The 18,183-nt window shown below is 37.0% G+C and overlaps 1 protein-coding gene across 1 annotated transcript in view; it reads left to right on the top strand.

Annotated features, from left to right (window-relative positions):
- Window positions 1-18,183, top strand: part of HEATR6 (HEAT repeat containing 6) — a gene marked incomplete at its 5' end in the record, with an annotated part of 30,586 nt that overhangs the window by 6,554 nt on the left and 5,849 nt on the right. The window contains 10 exons of the mRNA XM_079132098.1: window positions 809-910; window positions 1,897-2,034; window positions 4,097-4,395; window positions 5,216-5,393; window positions 10,709-10,915; window positions 11,311-11,410; window positions 13,102-13,457; window positions 14,250-14,372; window positions 14,678-14,764; window positions 16,926-17,060. Of these exons, the coding sequence (XP_078988224.1) occupies window positions 809-910; window positions 1,897-2,034; window positions 4,097-4,395; window positions 5,216-5,393; window positions 10,709-10,915; window positions 11,311-11,410; window positions 13,102-13,457; window positions 14,250-14,372; window positions 14,678-14,764; window positions 16,926-17,060 (1,725 nt within the window). The remainder of the gene's footprint in view (window positions 1-808; window positions 911-1,896; window positions 2,035-4,096; window positions 4,396-5,215; window positions 5,394-10,708; window positions 10,916-11,310; window positions 11,411-13,101; window positions 13,458-14,249; window positions 14,373-14,677; window positions 14,765-16,925; window positions 17,061-18,183) is intronic.

Here is an 18,183-nt window from a genome sequence, read left to right as displayed (position 1 = left end):
TTTTAAATCTTGATGTCTCTGGGACATCTTTTTAGTACCTATTAATATACCTCATGCTTTCTAATTTTTGTAGCTAGGAGATCTTGGGAAAATTACTTAACTGCTCAGAGCCCACGTGTTCCTCACTGAAATGGTACTAATGTAACTACATTGTAGGGTTCATGTGAGAAGTATATAAAATAAGTTTTTAAAGTGCTTACCTGCAACTGTTGTTGCTGAGCTTCACATTTAGGAAGTTAGCTTCTTACATAATCATTGTGATCATTGTAATTGATAAAAATTGCCTTTTTTTTTTTTAAATTTTTTTCACTATTTCAAACAAGGCTGTTTCACATCCTCCCTCTAGGAAGTATTTCTGAAGGATGGAGTCTAAGAAGTGAGATTACTGAATTAAGAAATCAATCTTGATCCAGAATTTGCCTCCAGAGACCACATTTTTATCATTTATCATCTGCTCCCACATCTACACTGCTAAGGTTGCCATAATAGAGAACTTTTCTGCTTCTGGTTTCTGCTGCCAATTTTTTATTCCTTATCACAGTCTTCTCACTAAATCTCTTCCTTTTTATTTTTCTTGCCCACATTTATACATGCTGGTTTAGAAGCATGTACTCTTCTAGAAAATAACTCAAAGTGGTTTATCAAGTTTTTTTTCTGAATCTTAACCTCCACTTTGTGAGTATGTTTCAAAAGGTTTTTTTCATCATCTAGAGATTTTTCCTCTTCCATTTTAAGTAATGCTAATAGATCCCTGGACAACCAAAATCTATTCCGCCTTCTAACTCAGTCTCTCTTTTTTCCCCCCCAGTTGTTACAAAATGCATTAAAAGGCATTCAGTCACTTCTAAATGGTGGAAAAATGAAACTAACACAGACTGATGAACTTGGAGCTCTTCTAGCTGTATTAAAGGTAAGGCAGTTCTTCATTATGATCAGTGTTTTTCCCATTTAAACCCCAGATGTGAGTACCATTTCACATCATCTTTCTAAGGCTAACTGTTAAGGTATTAAAAGTTCTCATATATATTCTAAGAGAGCAGAATAAAATGTTCACATATATATGTATGTATATATATGAATGAATGTATATATATATATGTATGTATATACATACTTAATATTAAGAACAAATAACCTGCTCTTTAAATAAATGTATCATAATTTTTTAATTATTTTTGAATCTTAGGAAGGAACAAGTTGTGAGATACGATCTGCAGATTATTTAATTACAGCTTGTCTTTAACCTGCTTTTACCTGATTATACATAAGAAAAGAGTCAGGGCTTCCCCTGGCATCCTTTGCCTTGTAGAAGGCAGGTTAATTAAGACATGTGTCAGCACACTGCCATCATTAGCTTCCAAACCTGCCAGGCAGGGGGAGGATGAACTCACCTCTCTGGGGACCCAGCTATCTCCAGTTTGGCCAGGAAAAGAAAAGAGACTTTGGTCCTCACCTTGAGTCAGTGCTATCTGTGACAATATAGCTTTATCATAACTAAGTTTTTAACTTTTCTCCTGTGCTATTTCTCTTACCCCCAAATCAAATATAGACAGGTAACTAGATTTAGAGATAGATGACTAAATAAAAATGATAAATTAGTTTTAAAATTAATAGTTAAGATAATTGGATAAAATGTTTGGATTAAATAAATTAGTAAATAAAGGTACACTAAAATCAAATCTAATCTGATGTGGCCAAACCAGATCCAGCTTGAGGGTAGATGAGATTAAGCTCTTCTTTAAGCCTTAAACTTTCAAGGTGTCTACTTTCTGTCCCATTTTTATTACTTAATAGTCTTTAAATGTTAATCTGTTTGTGTTCTGATCCAGAGTATGGTGAATAATTCTGTTTTAAGATTTGTGTTTGTGTGTGTTTTCCTTATTCATCACTATTTAGAAAGCCATGTTTCATGGACTCCCTGGACTAAACATAGAGATGCCCACGGTATTATACCCAACTCCACTTCCTCAGTATGATGGGCGACCACCTGTCAAAGCACAGCAGTCAGAATCCTCTGCTTCTCGACCAACTATGGTACATTTTTGTCTATTTGAATTTAAGTTGTGGGATGTTTTGAATAACTTCCTTTGCATATTTTCTGTGTTTTGCTCCAAAAACCCACTTTGAATTTGGTTTCAATTTGAGGTAATTAGCAAAGTAAATTTAAATTTATCAGACTTTTGAAAATACCATTTAAAGCACCTCATGCTTCTGAGAGGTCCAGGCAGTGTAACAGCTTTCAAAAATGATCATTCACCTTATACACAAAGTCAAGCATCCTCTTCCCCAGACTTCTCAAGACCAAGGATTAACAAATTTTTTCTGTTAAGGACTGACTGGTAAATATTTTAGCTCTCTATCACAACTACCCACTTCATTGTCAAAGAACAAAAGCAGCCAGAGATGCCCTGTGTAAACAGATGGGCATGACTGTATTCCAGTAAACTCTATTTACAGAAACAGACAGTGGGCTGGGCTAGCTTTAGGCCTCTAGACCATAATTGGTAGCCCTTCTGTGGACCATTAGAAGACCATTAGAAGACTACCTCTCAGCACACTGTCTCCACACTCCTGACATTTACCACATTTCTCAGCCTCCCCCAAAAGCTGCTGTCCCCTTCACATTTCTGTTGGAGAACCTGTAGCATACAGGTATGTGTCCCAAGATTTTACATCCCAAATGTAATACCTGATCAAAAAGAAAGCTTAAAATTAGGAATTCTTTTACTCATTTACTTATTCAACATTGACCAGACATCTCCTATATCCAAGATATTGTGCTAAACGTGAAGTATACAAACACTGGCTATTCTTAGGAGTTTGGGGTAGAAAGCAAAGATGGATAAGTGAACTACAAAGTAATATTATGATTTCTTTCATCAAAATATTCTCAGAGTACTAAAAACACATGCAGGATACCCAGTCCAAATGGAGGAGGAAGAGGCTTTTAAAAGCTGTGGTGACTAAACTGAGTTTCAGGAATGAATAACAGTACTGAGAAGGAGGAAAGAGTGTTTCAGGAGAACACAGAATGATTGTGTATGCTCTTAGGTTAACTGGTAGGGTGGAGTTTCAGATGTATGGAGGGAAAGGGTGGGGCAAATAAATGTGCAGCAGAGGCAAATCACAAGGGTCTTGTATGCTAAGGAATTTGGGTTTGTATCTCGTAGGTGAGGAAAGAATTTTTTTTTTTTTTTCCTCTTCTTTTTTTTTTTTTTTTTTTTTTTTTTGACAAATGGGATACATGTTGCCTCTCTGTTTGTACATGGAATTATTTCTTTTTTTTTTTTTTTTTTTTTTGCAGTACTGGGAATTGAACTCAGGGCCTTGTGCTTGCGAGGCAAGCACTCTACCAGCTGAGCTATCTCCCCAGCCCAGGAAAGAATATTAAATAGCAAAATGATGTGATCAGATTTACATCTTAAGAAAACCACCATGGTAACAAATAAAAGAGTCTGGGCCATATTAGTAGTCCAAGGTAGATGTGATGAGAACCTTCCCTCCTTGCAGAGAGGGACTTTAGAATGCACAGGTTCCAGAGATATTTAAATGTCAGAAAGAAGAAAGTAGGAGAAAAGAAACTGACTTTTATTTAGCATCTACTACTTTATAGCCCCAAGGCCCTAGCACATGCACTGTGTATAATGGATTAACATCTATCTCACATATCTTAATTGGGAGGACCGAGAAAACAGGCACTTAAGTCATTTTCCATAGGCTTTAATTCTCTTGGATAATCTCCATTGTTTTTACTGTAGCTGTTCAAGGTAGGTGCCTCATACTAACAGATCAGGAACTTCAACCTTAGGGAAGCTAAGTGCTTTGTCCAGAGTTACAGAGGTAGAATTTGAATCCAGAACACATGTCTTGCTCTGATCCATGGACTTCATGCCTTATTTCTTAAGTCCAGGATGATGTGTATGAGTACTTAGCATAGTGCCTGATACATAGGATACTAAGTAAGTGTTACTTTTCTCGTTTCTTTAAACTACATGTGGGGAACTTATTTAGTGATTTTCAAATGAGGAAGTACCAATGATTCAGTTAAAAGTCATTTATAAATAATATGTATGTCTTCGTTTACTCCTAAAATCAGAATAAAAAGAAAAAATACAAAGTTAAGCCTAAGAAAAACCAGCACGGAGAGGAAGAGGAAGAAGACTCTAGTGGTGAGATAGAAGTGGTCCCAAGCACTGGCACAGGCAGAATGAACATGCATGAAGGGAACACTCCGCACTCCTCCTCCCTGGGCATCCAGGGTTTGCCTGTAGATGGAAGTGGAGCTTCTGGAAAAGAGCGGGTCTCCTCACCCTTCACCACTTCCAGCTGGAAAAGGGTCAGCAGTAGCGAGTCAGACTATTCTGATGCCGAAGGAGGCTTGCAGGGTAAAATGAGGTAGTAGTATTTTGTTATGTTTCTATACTTCAGTGTTCTTAGTTGCATGTCAGTTATTACTTTGCTTAAAAACCTGATTGCTGCCTGGGATGGAACTTGAGAATTTTCACTTACGTGGAGCTTTGCATTGCTCTGAACATTTTTTGGTCACTTGATCTGCCTTTGTATTTTCCTCTCCCTGGAATAGTCTTTTCTCCCACTCATCTCCACCCTCCCCCCCCCCTTTTTTTTTTCCTTTTTGTATTTTTAATAACTACTCTTCTTCAAAATGAGCTCAAAAATCATGTTTTCTGGGAAAACTTGTCCAATCCCTCCCATTCTGGTTTATGGTCCCCCTTCTGTGTGACCTTTTGACTTAACCTTTGCCCTAGCATTATTCAAAATGTGTTATTATATCTTAAACTTTCCTTCACTTCCATTAATAAGCTTATTATGAGCAGGGGCTTTGTTTTTCTGCCAGCCCTAGCATAATGTCTGGTACCTACATGAGGTCACTCATGGGATATTTGTTAAATGGGTGGATAGATACTTGGCGGTGTTTCATATCTAACACTAGTTTCCTAACATCAAAATGTTGCCCTCTTATTCTCTAGCTAGTTTTGGCTTTTGTCAGCCTTAATACCTTGTTAGATAAGTAAATTGCCTTAACATGTTTTGATCATATGGAAAAAAATTTTTATATCATGGTAACATCTTTAGGGATTATTTAGTAGTTTAATTGCTTAATGTATCATTTTAATTGACTGGAATAATTAGCATTTCATGTTGCATTTTTTAAAAGCTGTTGAAAAACTTTTCTTCCTTATTTTGAACTTGAAAGGTCATACCAAGCCAAAGTTCGCCAAGGAGCATTAGCCTGTTTTCTTTCTACTATAAAATCAATAGAAAAAAAAGTTCTTTATGGCTACTGGTCAGCCTTTGTTCCTGATACACCTGAGCTTGGAAGCCCTCAGTCACTGTCCTTAATGACACTTGCATTAAAAGATCCTTCTCCAAAGGTAAGAGTATTTCAATTCTAAGCTTATAATAGGGAGAGAAAATTTAGACATTTTGTTTTTTATCTCTGCACCATCCAGTCTTAAAACTGCTCTTAGTAATCTTGACTTGAGAACCACTGACAGACAAGAGGGGGATAGGAAGTGGGCTTCTGTGAATAACACACTGAGGGGATTCCTGTAGAGGTCACTTCTTGCCCCAGGGCTTGCCTGAAGCCTGAGCATACAGACTAATAACTTGGCTATCCCCTTGGCGCTCCACTGAAGCAGTTGTGCCTCCCTTTTATGAAAATGTTGATTATCATGGAATTTGTAAGAGCAAAAAATCAAGAATGGCTTAAACAACTCATTGAGATTATTATGGTATTATAGGTTATAAAGGATTTATAATGCTAAGAAAAATGCTCACAGTGTTTTGTGAAAGCACAAGATAGAGAATTGTGAATGTAGGAGGATCCCAATGATGTTTTTGTCTTTCAGTTTTTCCATATTTTTAAAAAATCATGTGTAATAAATATTTACTTCTTTGTTTTTTCCCCCTTACAGTCCTAAGGATCAAACCCAGGGCTTCACACATGCTAGGCAAGCACTCTACAACTGAGTGCTTTTTAAAAATTTTACTTCGAGATAGGGTCTCACTAAATTGCCCAGGCTGGCCTTGAACTTGGGATTCTCTTGCCTCAACCTCCTAAGTAGCTGGAATTGCAGGCTTGTGCCACCATGCCTAGCTATAAATATTTGCATATTTTAATAAGAAAACTTTATTTTTTAAAAAGGAAAAAAATTATTTTGGTAGCCACGGATGTTTACAGCAAGATATCCCATGACTGATCAAATATCTGCCTCTGCTTAAATGTGTAAGTTCCTCTCTAGAAGTTAGCCTCTTAATCGAATAAGGAAAGCAACCTGGTATTAGAGTCCCCTTACAATAACGCATGTTAAAAAGTCATCCCAATGGCATCTGGACATCCTCAAATAACTACTCACTGAAAGCAGATAATTTTAATTGAGGTTTCTCCTTAAAATGGGTAGTAATCCACAATAGATTGGAACATCCTGTGATCATCTCCTTGAATAGCTAGATACTATATAAGAAAACTTCTAGAGGATCCTTTGGAAACATACATTAACATTAATTATACACAACAAAACTGTTGTGGTGTATTTCAAATAACCAATGTACTCATTATATTAGCAGAAATTTGCAGTTCACCTGAATCAATAATAAATGAAGACCTGGAAAAAAGGTGGAAAATGAATGGTAGCGAAGATACTACTAATGAAGCCATTCTAGTAATTGAAGGGAAAACTACTACAGGGAATTTTAAATGCATATTTGAATACTTTCCACTAGGCCGAACTGCCGGTATGACCAAGGAGATGGTGCTGTGGGGCAAGTAGAAGCCAAGTTCACCACTCACACTCCAGCTGCCCAGCTAAGGGGATGAGAGACATTGAGGCTTGGGGGATGAATACAGAAAGGTTATGAGGATGTACCTGATGAAAACAAGTGAATTGAAATGATTTTCATGGTATTTATATGTTTACGTATAAGCTGGGCAGTGACACACCTGTAATCCCAATGACTCAGGAGGCTAAGGCAGGAGGATCACAAGTTCAGCAATTTAGGCCCTAAGCAACTTAAAGAGGCCCTGTCTCAAAATTTAAAAACAATTTTAAAAGGGCTGAGGATGTGGCTGAGTGACTAAGCACCCAGGCCAAAAAAAAAATTACATTTGACTTAAAGTGCTTTACATTTTGCATAGTGGTAAGAAAAAAGATACTTACTTCTGGAGATGTGCTAGATCCAGTGCAGAAGCCCCATGAAAGTCCTGGAGAAGCAGAAAAACAAGCCGTCCTTCTTAAGAAGAAAAGACGGAAGAAATTATTAAAATTGGTTCAGTGTAATGGCAAGGGATTATACTCAAGAGATTTTTATAAAATACTAGCTTGGCAGGGTCTAAATAAAGTGGTGATTATTGTCCACAATGAGGTTTGGAGCATACCTCTGCAAACCAATCAAAGGGTAATTAATTGTGCACCAAGCCACATGCTGGAAAAGGTGTTGCAGTAGGTGATGTCAATGAGAGAGGTTCTTATAAAGCCTTCTAGAAAACTATCAGGAAAAATGGAAACAGGTGTACTGAAAAACTTTTTCCATTGAGAAATAGAAGAAAAAGTAATTGGAGTCTTCCAGTTGGAATACCAACAGTAAACAGATTACTTTCAGGAAACTGGAACTTGAAATACTAAATCAGTTCATTGGAAAGGAGAAAACTTAGAATTTTTCTTTAGGATTTGGTAATATGATGGTACTTGGGAAGTTATGTTTCCATGTAGGAAATGTGCTCCAGAATGCACATTTTATGTTTCCAGGAAAGACAGAGCAATTTTTCTATGAAAATAACATGACTAATGTAAAAATTTCTTCTGTACAATTTTCTTTAGAGTTATAAAGGCATATTATGGAGACACATCAAGACTTTGACCTAAGGAACAAACTATAGGGCAGACCTTTCTCTTATCACCTTGGGAATTATCTTGATTTTCAAATTCTATGATGAATTTTTATTTCTCTTTGAAATAACTATGAAAAGTGGATACAAGAAAAAAATCTAGATAATAGCATAACAAGAAAAGAAAATGAAAATGTTAGAATTTGTAACTGTTATGGAATGGTAGTTAACCAGGTTACTTTTATGTAGCCAACTAGGAACAGTTAAATTTTACTTGAATGTTTCCAAATCTACTAACCCTGTTGCAAGGTTCAGATACCTCCACTTTCAAGACAACCAACTCTGGAAATGTGATCCAAAAAAGTTAACCCTGAAACGTGTGAATAATAATTAGGACTTAAGACTGAGGGTATATATAACATAGTGGTACAGTACCATGGTCATACACAAGACCATGGGTTCAATCTGAAAAAAAAAATTTAGAACTTGAACAGAGCCAAAGATGAGTTCAGCCTGGTTCCCTGCGTGGAAACCTCAATAGGACCTACACTCAGGAGAGACTTCTTTATTTTGAGACCATACAGACAAGGAAAAAAATGAAGATTGACTGAACTATCTCAGCAAACATTTCTGCTGTATTCTTAAAGCAAAAAAATGGAAGAGGGCTTTTTTATTTTATTAACTTTAGACAGGTCTTCATGTCCAAGGAGATGAAACTACACACTAGTAAAACAATGTACACTGATGTTTATAAGATTGCAAAGTCATCCATCATTGTAAATATTCAGATAGTAAAACATAATCAACAAAATGAGTTCCCTGGAGAGTTGTACCTATTATGATTTGCTTGCACATCAGTAATTTCTTCTGAAAGTGCTGATTAGAACTGGTAAACAGGATATTATGTGTTGATGTGAGAATAAATGAAGCAGAACTTAGAACAGATTCAGTATCAGAAGTAACAATTTTATGATAACAAAGATACATTAAACAGGATTTAAAGAAAATTAACTCAAAACTATGAAAGTATAATCTGAGGTAGTATCACATTTCTCTATGAATTTTTATACCTCAGTGGGAAAAAGAATTAACCAATTTCAGTGACATCCATCTTGTTTTCATCTGTGATAGTGATGGATGTTTCCCGCCGTAAGATACCAAAGTTAATTGAGCTGTAATTTTTTTGTCTTTTTGAACATCAGTCTATTTCACAACTTGATTTTTTAATTTTATTTGGATTGTGAGCTGCTATAATTGTGATTTTTAATTACCTTCTAAAGAAATGAAATTTTAGTGTAACATCTATCTTTTTCAGGACAGACCAACCCATCCAATCATCAGTTGGCAAACTCTGAACTGTAATCAAACCAAATCTAGCTCACCACCTATTTTGTATGACCTGCAAGCTAAGAATGATCTATATGCTGTTAAATGTTTTTTTAATAATTAAAAGGAGAAAAAAATTTCATGATATGTGAAAAATATATGGAATTCAGATTCCATTTTCTGTAATGTAAGTAAAGTTTTGTTGGAACACAGCCACATTTATTCCTTTACATAGTGCCCATTCCACCAGCACAGAGTTCAGTGGTTGTGACAGAGATACTATGGCCTGCAAGTCTAAAATATAAAATATGTACTACTGGCCCGCTACAGAAGGAGTTCGCCAGCCCCTGATCTCAGTTCTTGAATCAGCTAGCTTGTGTTCATGGTCTCACTCCTCACACATAAGCACAATTTTCTAATGCATCGTTAGCCCCCTGACTTGAGTATGCATAATTCTGAAGACTCACACTACATACTTCACATTTGTTTTCAAAGCAATAAATCTTTAGTTTTTTTTTTTTTTTTTTTTTATAATGTCACTCTTCAAAAGGCCTGCAGAAGTGATTTATTATTTGGTTATTTGAAGATAACATAGTTGAAGGCTTTCTGGAAAACCTTTTTTTTTACTCCAAACTCAGATGTTTCATGTTGAGTAAATATTTAGATTAGATCGTAGAATTGTAGTGTTGATTCCTTGCTTTGAAAAAATGTCCTGGAGTTGTTTCAATGTCATTTCTGGGTGAACTGGCCAAAGAGGGCACAGTATCTTTCTGTAGTAATAGAGCTACATTTATTATCTATATTCCATTTTGGTTCATTTAACTTTCTTCTCATTTCCTTTTTCATTTCTGATTTTTAGTACCACAAAATCATCTGAGGACCAATTAAAAGTAATCTTTTAACCTTATAAAGAGAATCTTGATGCCCTGACACTTTCCTGACATATAGCAGCCCATCACAAAGGTGTACCTTTTTTATTTTCTTTAGCAGATACTCTCACTACAAGTAATATTTCCTTCACACAAAAATGTTTCTGAAAGTTGGATCACTTATGGTGCCCACTGAGTATGCACCAAATTCCTTCTGTCTTATTTAACATTGATCACCCTGATGCTTCAGAGTAGAATATAAAGAGTAGATTGTTCTCAGGAACTTTGATACAAAACAGGCTCTTATGTATATTCTACCCCATGGGCCTTTTAGTTCCCTCTTTTTAGTTGGTTTTATGCTGAATAAACCAGGCCTCTGTCTTTAAATTATTCTCATGTTTAGAATTTCAGGTTTTTGTGCTATAGTGTCAGTTATATTTATGCCTTACTATAAGAAAACTTAACAGCAATATGATTAAGATTTGTTTTTAGGTGTGGGGTATGAAGGGGCTAGTTCATGGCTGCTTTCAGGACTTGAAAATCTCATTGCTTTTAGTCTTATAATTAAAATGATTCTAAATATTTTGAACATTAAATATATATGGGAGAAAAAAAGACTCTGACTCCTGATTTTTCACTAACCAGTGTGATCATCCTGAAATTTCAGACACGTGCCTGTGCCCTACAAGTTTTATCTGCCATACTGGAAGGCTCGAAGCAGTTTCTTTCTGTTGCTGAAGATATCAGCGACCACAGAAGAGCTTTCACTCCCTTCTCTGTTATGATCGCTTCCAGCATTAGGGAGTTGCACAGATGTCTTTTGTTGGCTTTGGTGGCAGAGTCATCTTCACAGACCCTAACTCAGATAATTAAGGTAAATATTCCAAGGTATCTTTGAGTTCCAGAGAGGGTTTCTGTGTTTCACTGTTGTATAATGTTTTACATAGTCCAAAAGTAATTTGACCTAAGAATATAACTAAATAAAAATTTCATTAAAGATATCCTATTTGGAAGATTGTACCTACCTGCCTGATACAACCTGTAATATCTCTATGTCCAAATAAATGATTTGGTAAAAATACTCCTTGTGCTTTAATATTAAGTTATTCCAGTGTTTTAAATTTTAAACAAGTTATTGTTTTTAAAGATAAAAAAAAGAAAATGATTTTTCTTAAGCATAAAGTCCTTTTAAATTAAGTGCTATGAAGTTGTGTTTCTATCCTGTGATTTAGTCACGCTTATTGATGAGCTATTTTTTGTGTTTTACAGTGCCTTGCAAATTTAGTATCAAATGCACCTTACAACCGTTTGAAACTCAGCCTGCTAACTAAAGTCTGGAACCAGATAAAACCTTATATCCGCCACAAAGGTTAGTAGTGTTTAAATCAATTATTTCTTTTTCAAATTCAGAGCGTTTTTGCAGCTCTAAGAGATCTCTACTTCTCAGCTTTTCACAGCTACCACCATTGCTAGAGTTCTACTTTTGCCCCCTAAACTCCTACAGAAGAAAATGAGCAGGAGAATTAATTGTAAAGTTTAATGCCTTTTTGATGCTTCGTGGCAGTAACCAGAATGTTCCTTTAGAATTAGAAATGAGCCAAGTGCAAGTGGAATCCATCAAGTGTGTAATAATTAGTAGCTTTAGGCATAAATTGAAAATGGGTGAATGGACAGACAGATATCACCTTCTCCTTGGGAAAAAAAAAAATTGGAATACAAAGCCTAACTTCTTTAATGTTATCTCTTCTGAAGGCTCAAATAATATCCCTGAACTTCAAATCCCAAGTGCAGAGTCTTATTTCTTCCTTCCTGTGTCATGTAATGCACATGTGCTATAAACACCTGCCTTTAGAATATTTTTCTTTTGTTTCCTAGCTTTCAGATCAGAGCATATTTGGAAAAGATGAGTTTTTCTGTCAGAATTGTAGAGCAAAATAGAGATGTTGTCTGTGACATCATGGGAAGAACAGTGGATCTTGAGTCAGTCTGAGGTTCTGCAGCACATTCCCATTGCCATGGCCCTTTAAAATATTTTTTTAGTTGTAGGTGGACACAATACACAATTATTTATCTGTTTTTCCGTGATGCTAAGGATCAAAACCCATACTTTCACACATGCTAGGCAAGCGCTCTACCACTGAGCTACAACCTCAGCCCTCCATAAGATTTTTATGAGGCCTAAATAAGATACTGCTGTGTAAAAACTAAGTCCAGTCCACTCCTTATACCAATGTCTAAAGCAGGGCTCAGAAAGATAAACTTTTTCTGCCTTAAAACCACTCATTATGTTTAGTGGCAAAGAGATTAAAAGAACCTAAATCTCCTCAAAGAACTAAACAAATGTAGAGATATTCCATATTTGTGGCTAGGAAGACTCAATATTATCAGGATGTCAGTTCTTCCCAATTTGATCTATAGACTTCCAATCCTAAGTCATTATTTGCATGTCAACTGATTCTAAAGTTTGTATGGAAAGGGAAAAGACAGAGTAGCCATCCAGTATTGGGAGAGAATAACAGAAGGATTGACACTACCCAACTTTAAAACTTATTATAGAACATTAGTAACTAAGTGTAGAATTGGCAAAAGGATAGACAGATCAGTGGAACAGAGAGCCCAGAAATAGACCCATATTCATATAATCAACTTATCTATGACAAAGGGAGCAGAGAAAACCATTGTTTTCTGCAAATGTGCTATTTTAGCTTTAATAGCTTTTTTTTTGCCTCGATTCATTCATGTTTCATGCATTACATTTAGGTATTGAATCACTTTAGTTTTTGTTAATCATGTGGTCTCTCCACCTTCCCCCGCCCCCCCATAATACTGATTTTTGGAGACTCCTAGTCAATTGTCTTATGGAATATGTAATGTTCTCTTAGTGTCAGGTTGTTTCCTTACAATGTTGTCCCTTGTGTTTCTTATGAACTTGAAATTAGGTCTGGAAGTTTAATTAGACCTAATTAAACAAGGATCTAATAATGCTTAACTACCTGTGGAGGTAACTGATATTTATGATAGTGATTCCTTTGGTGATAGCCTCTGACTTTCCTTTGATAGATGTAAATGTTCGTGTGTCAAGTCTCACACTCTTGGGAGCTATAGTGTCCACTCATGCACCTTTACCTGAAGTCCAGCTGCTTCTGCAACAGCCCTGTTCTTCTGGACTCAGCAGTAGCAATTCAGCTACTCCTCACCTCAGCCCTGCTGATTGGTGGAAGAAAGCCCCGGCAGCATCCTCTCTGGAAGAAACATCAGTTAGCTCACCGAAGGGGTCTTTGGAACCCTGCTGGCTCATCCGACTTTGTATTTCCACTGTTGTACTGCCCAAAGAGGATTGCTATTCAGGTGGTGACGCTGGCTCTGCAGCAGGAAGCACTTTTGAACCATCCCCCATGCGACTGGAGGCCCTTCAGGTAGAGGTTTCATTTCCACCTCTCTAAAAGGAAGTAGTCATTCCCCTTTTAGAAGGTGATTGTGAGGAGCAGGCATATGAAACATTGTAAAAACAATCCATATGATGTTAGTGGGAGTTGTGTTTTAGCTGTGGGTGGTTTGTTTTTGTTGTTATTTTGATGGGGGAGAGGGCTTTGGTTGTAAAATGTTGTAAAAGCTATTGTAGTTATCTCAGGTATTATATGATAGGTAGGACAGGTGGGTGTAATAGATAGTATACTAGTTATGAAAGGAAATATAGTTAGTCTTTGAATTCTGCAACTTAAAATGCTTAATTCTCAATAAACTTTATCATCTTGTATCTGCTTAGTGAAACAAAATAATTGCTCCTTCAAGGGAATATATTTTTAACACTGGATAAAAGTATTTGCTCTTTCTATTCTCAGATCTAATCTAAGACATAGGCTTAGAGCTGCTGCTGATTATCTAGATAACATTAAATACGTCCTTTAACCTCTTCAGCCTTAGTTTTTTCAGCTGTAAATGCAGTTAATACCTACCTCAAAGGATTACTCAGAGACCTGAGATAACATTAAATGAAAAACAATCACAAACTATAAAGCATCATAGAATTATGTTAGAGTTACTTGATGTTAGTAATAAAATAAAGATTTTGGTTGTTTTTTCATTTCATTCACATCAGATTTCAGTCACTTGATAGTTGTAAGTGATTTCTGAAATATTGAAATACTTTTCTGGATACTGCAGCCTTGCATTCAGCTCTAGGAGCTAATTCCCTGCTCTCTATGTAGGTATTGGCTCACCTGGCAAGGGGCTACTTTTCAGTGGCTCAGGTCTACTTGATGGAACTTGGCGAGGTGATTTGCAAATGCATGGGAGAAGCAGATCCATCCATTCAGCTTCATGGAGCAAAGGTAATTTCATTAAAAGCCAGATTTCTTAAGGAGGCTGCAGGTACAGGAGCCATACATTCCTCTATTTTCAGTTCTTATATATAAACCCAAGGAATTGGTTTGGTATTAAATTAACAACTTATAGCTGCTGATTTTATTCCTCAGAAAAATGCCTCTTTTATAGGAGTTAATGAGAAAAGAAGGAAAACCACTTAGAAATTATTCTTCCTCATGATTTAAAGTGATCACCAAATAGAAGTGAGCTGATTTGTTACCTCCAGTTCTAATCCTCTGCTTTGATAATTATTTCTTTTTTATCTTGGCAGCTTCTGGAAGAACTGGGCACAGGCTTAATACAACAGTATAAACCAGATTCTACCATAGCACCTGAGCAGAGAGTTCCAGTCTTCTTGGTAAATACATATCCATGGTTTTTGCCTTTCTTATTGCTTCAGTTACAGTTTTATTGAAATATTGTAAAAACAAACCATATGACGTTAGTGGGAGTTGTGTTTTAGCTGTGAGTTAAAGTTTGGCGACTCAGTGATAAAGTAGAATAGATGATATGATTTCTTCCAATGTCACAAACTGTGATTTATAATGTAGCATGACATGAAACTTACATGAATACGTTTTATTTGTAATTCAGTATGTAGTAGGATTATACATAAGGTACAACCAGGAATAATAAAATTAGTGTTTCTTTTACATAGAATGATGAAAAGATTTTGTATCAGAAGGCATAGGATCAGATTTGGAGAGCGTCACTTAATGTATGTAGGATTATAAGCCTAGTTTCCTTGTAAAGAGGAATGATAATCCTTAAATTGTAAGATTGCTGGAAAAGTTAATAAAATGTAACCATTCACAGGGAGATGAGTTGAGGTTTGCAATCATACAGAACTAGGTTGGAATCCAAACTTCTATCCTCGCTAGAAAGTGGCTGTGGATGGGCCTCTTAACTCTTCACACTCAGGGATTGTTTCATCTCTAGAGAAGACAATAGACTTTCTATATTACTTATATACTGCTAAGTAATAAATCAACCATAGTCATTTAGCAACTTTAAGTGATATGCATTTATTCTCTCACACGGTCTAGCTTAGCCATGTGGTTCTGGTACAGGTCTCTCATGAGGCTGTGGTCAAGATGCCACCCAGAGTTGCAGTCAACTGAAGGCTTGCCAGGGGTTGGAGGATCTTCTTCCAAGGTGGCTTACTTATGTACCCAACAAGTTAGCATTGACTTTTGGCAGTAGGCTCATTCAGTTCCTCCCCATGAGGATCTCTCCACAGGGCTGCTTGACTGTCCTGTTGACATGGCAGCCAGCTTCCCTCATAGCAAATGATCCAAGAGGAAGAGCAAGATGGAAGCTGCAGTATGTCTTATGGCCTAGCTTCAGAAGCTTCACATTGTCACTTTCACAGCATCCATTATATAGGTCAGCTGTATTCAGTGCAGGAGGGAACTGCACAGAGGTGTAAACGTTAGTAGGTAAGAATAACTATGGACCACCTTGGAGGCTGGCAACCACACCTGTCCACATTATTCTGTATTGGAGTAGGAAGGGCCCAGACTGGGTTTCCAGGAGCTGAAGTCAGAGGAAGATATAACTATTGCTTGAACATATAGCAAAACCCAGGTCCACATCCATAGGACAGAAACTAGAGTTACCAAAACCACAGATGGATTTACAAATGAACATGAAATACCAGGATTTTTATAAAGCATGGAAATAAAAGTATTCAGATGTCTACCTGAGGGACTTTGAAGTTATATAATTCTTCAAAATGCTGAAAAAGCCTACTGCCCAATTTAAGAGTATCTACCATGTAGGAACTATTAAGGGTGTCCTGTGGAAGGAATTTTGCACACAATATTATTATCACAGACTCTGCAACATAGATATTTTTGCCCCATTTTATTGAAGAAGAACCAAAGTTTAGGTAGGTTAAGTTACTTGCCCAAGGCTGTGGACAGGAAGAAACAGGAAGCAGCAGCTGCAGGACTCAACTCCAGCTCAGCCTCTGGATCCTGTCTGTGCTCCTTGATCTAGAATACAAGCCTGGGACTATTTTGACACCCTGTGCCCACAGGGAATCAGGCTGAAAGAGCCCAAACTGAATGTCAGTTGATCTGGATTCTAGTTGGCCTCTGCTGCCTATTCACAAGTTATAGTATCTCTTTGTGCCTCAGTTTCCTTGTGTGAAAAAAGACATAATGATGTAAGTTGTGCTGAGGGTTAAAACCAGTTGAAGTACTTTAAGCACCTAGAGCAATGCCCAACATGTGATCAGCTTTCTGAAAACCATTAGCTATTTTACTATCATCTTCATCCTCCTCATTATCGATATTGCTGTTTGACTTCATTACACTCTAATCTCCTAGTCAATAAAATATGACGATTTGACTAATTGCTTTCTAAATTCCTTTTTATCATTGTGGAAGAAGAACCAGTGAAGCATTTACAGAAAGCCAGTACTTTAAGGAAACATGTCACACTAAGGCCACATTCAGTATGTGGTAGGCTAACTTTCATTGGTCCCACTGCATTTTTAACTATGCCTCTTTCAGGTGGTGATGTTCTGGACTGAGATGCTAAAGGGTCCTTTGCCCCGAGCCCTGCAGAGTTCAGAGCACCCGACTCTCCAGGCCAGTGCCTGCGACGCCCTGTCTTCCATCTTGCCCGAGGCCTTCAGCAGTTTGCCGGTAACCTTACCTTCAAACTGAGTCCCAAGCATTGGAGCTCAAGTTTGATTCTTTTTTATTTTGAAATATTTTCAAAGTTATCTGTAAGGAAAAGGCGATTATTCTATTTGAGTTTGGCATGAGGGCAGTGGGAACAACAAATGGAAGAACTTAAAGTATAATCTTAATCTGTCAGAAAGCCGTTTTTCCCTGTGTTTTAGAAGGTGGGTGGTGGAGGAAAGTAGCACAACTGTGACGGTAAAGAGAGTTCAGAAAGATTTCCTGCCAGAGTTTAAAAGACCTGGGCTTAAATGCTGGGGCTTTCCAACTCTATGACTATCTTAACTTTTCTAGAACTTAATATTATCATCTTAAGATGGGAGTCATGTGACAACGTAGAGTAGGTGAAGATATTTAAGTTTTTTTTCTTTTTTTTTTTTTTTTTTTTTTTTTTTTGCGGTGCTGGGGCCTTGTGCTAGGCAAGCACTCTACGAACTGAGCTATCTCCCCAGCCCAAGGTGAAGATATTTAGATTTGATGCCACCATAGGGTATTTGTCCTAGCCCACTTGAGCTGCTAAAATAAATTACCATAAACTGGGTGACTTCTAAAAATCAGCAATTTATTTCTCAAAGTTCTGGAGGTTGGTGTTATTAAGGGGCTCAGTCTCTGTTTCTTAGGTGACTCTGGCTAGCTCACGTGGTGAAGGGGCAAGACAGCTCTCCAGGTCCTCACTTAAAATGGCATTAATCCCACCCACAAAGGCTCTGCTCCCATGACCTGATCACCTCCCCCAAGGCCCCAACACCTATTACTGTCACCTTCTGGGAGATTTCAACATATGAATTTGGCAGGGGCATAAATATTCATACTATAGCAGTATCCAAACTGCTACTTTTCTATAGTCTTCAGCAGAATGTGCATCTGTTTTTATTTATACAAATTAGCTTTTATAAAGAATGCAACTTTAATGGAGTAAAAGGATAAAAAATGACCTAACTCACACAGTTGAAAGGCTAAATGTGATGAGATGCTGTGTGTGCTTCACACAAAGTGAATGCTGAGGTAACCATTGAGTCTGAATGGAACCTGCACTATACCAGGGTAGCCTGCCCTCAAGATCACAATGCATTCGACTCCTGAA

Source organism: Sciurus vulgaris, assembly GCF_902686455.1.
Source record: "Sciurus vulgaris genome assembly, chromosome: 3".
Classification (NCBI taxonomy): Eukaryota; Metazoa; Chordata; class Mammalia; order Rodentia; family Sciuridae; genus Sciurus; species Sciurus vulgaris.
The sequence above is the reverse complement of the archived record's forward strand: the minus strand, read 5'-3'. Positions and strand labels throughout refer to the sequence as shown.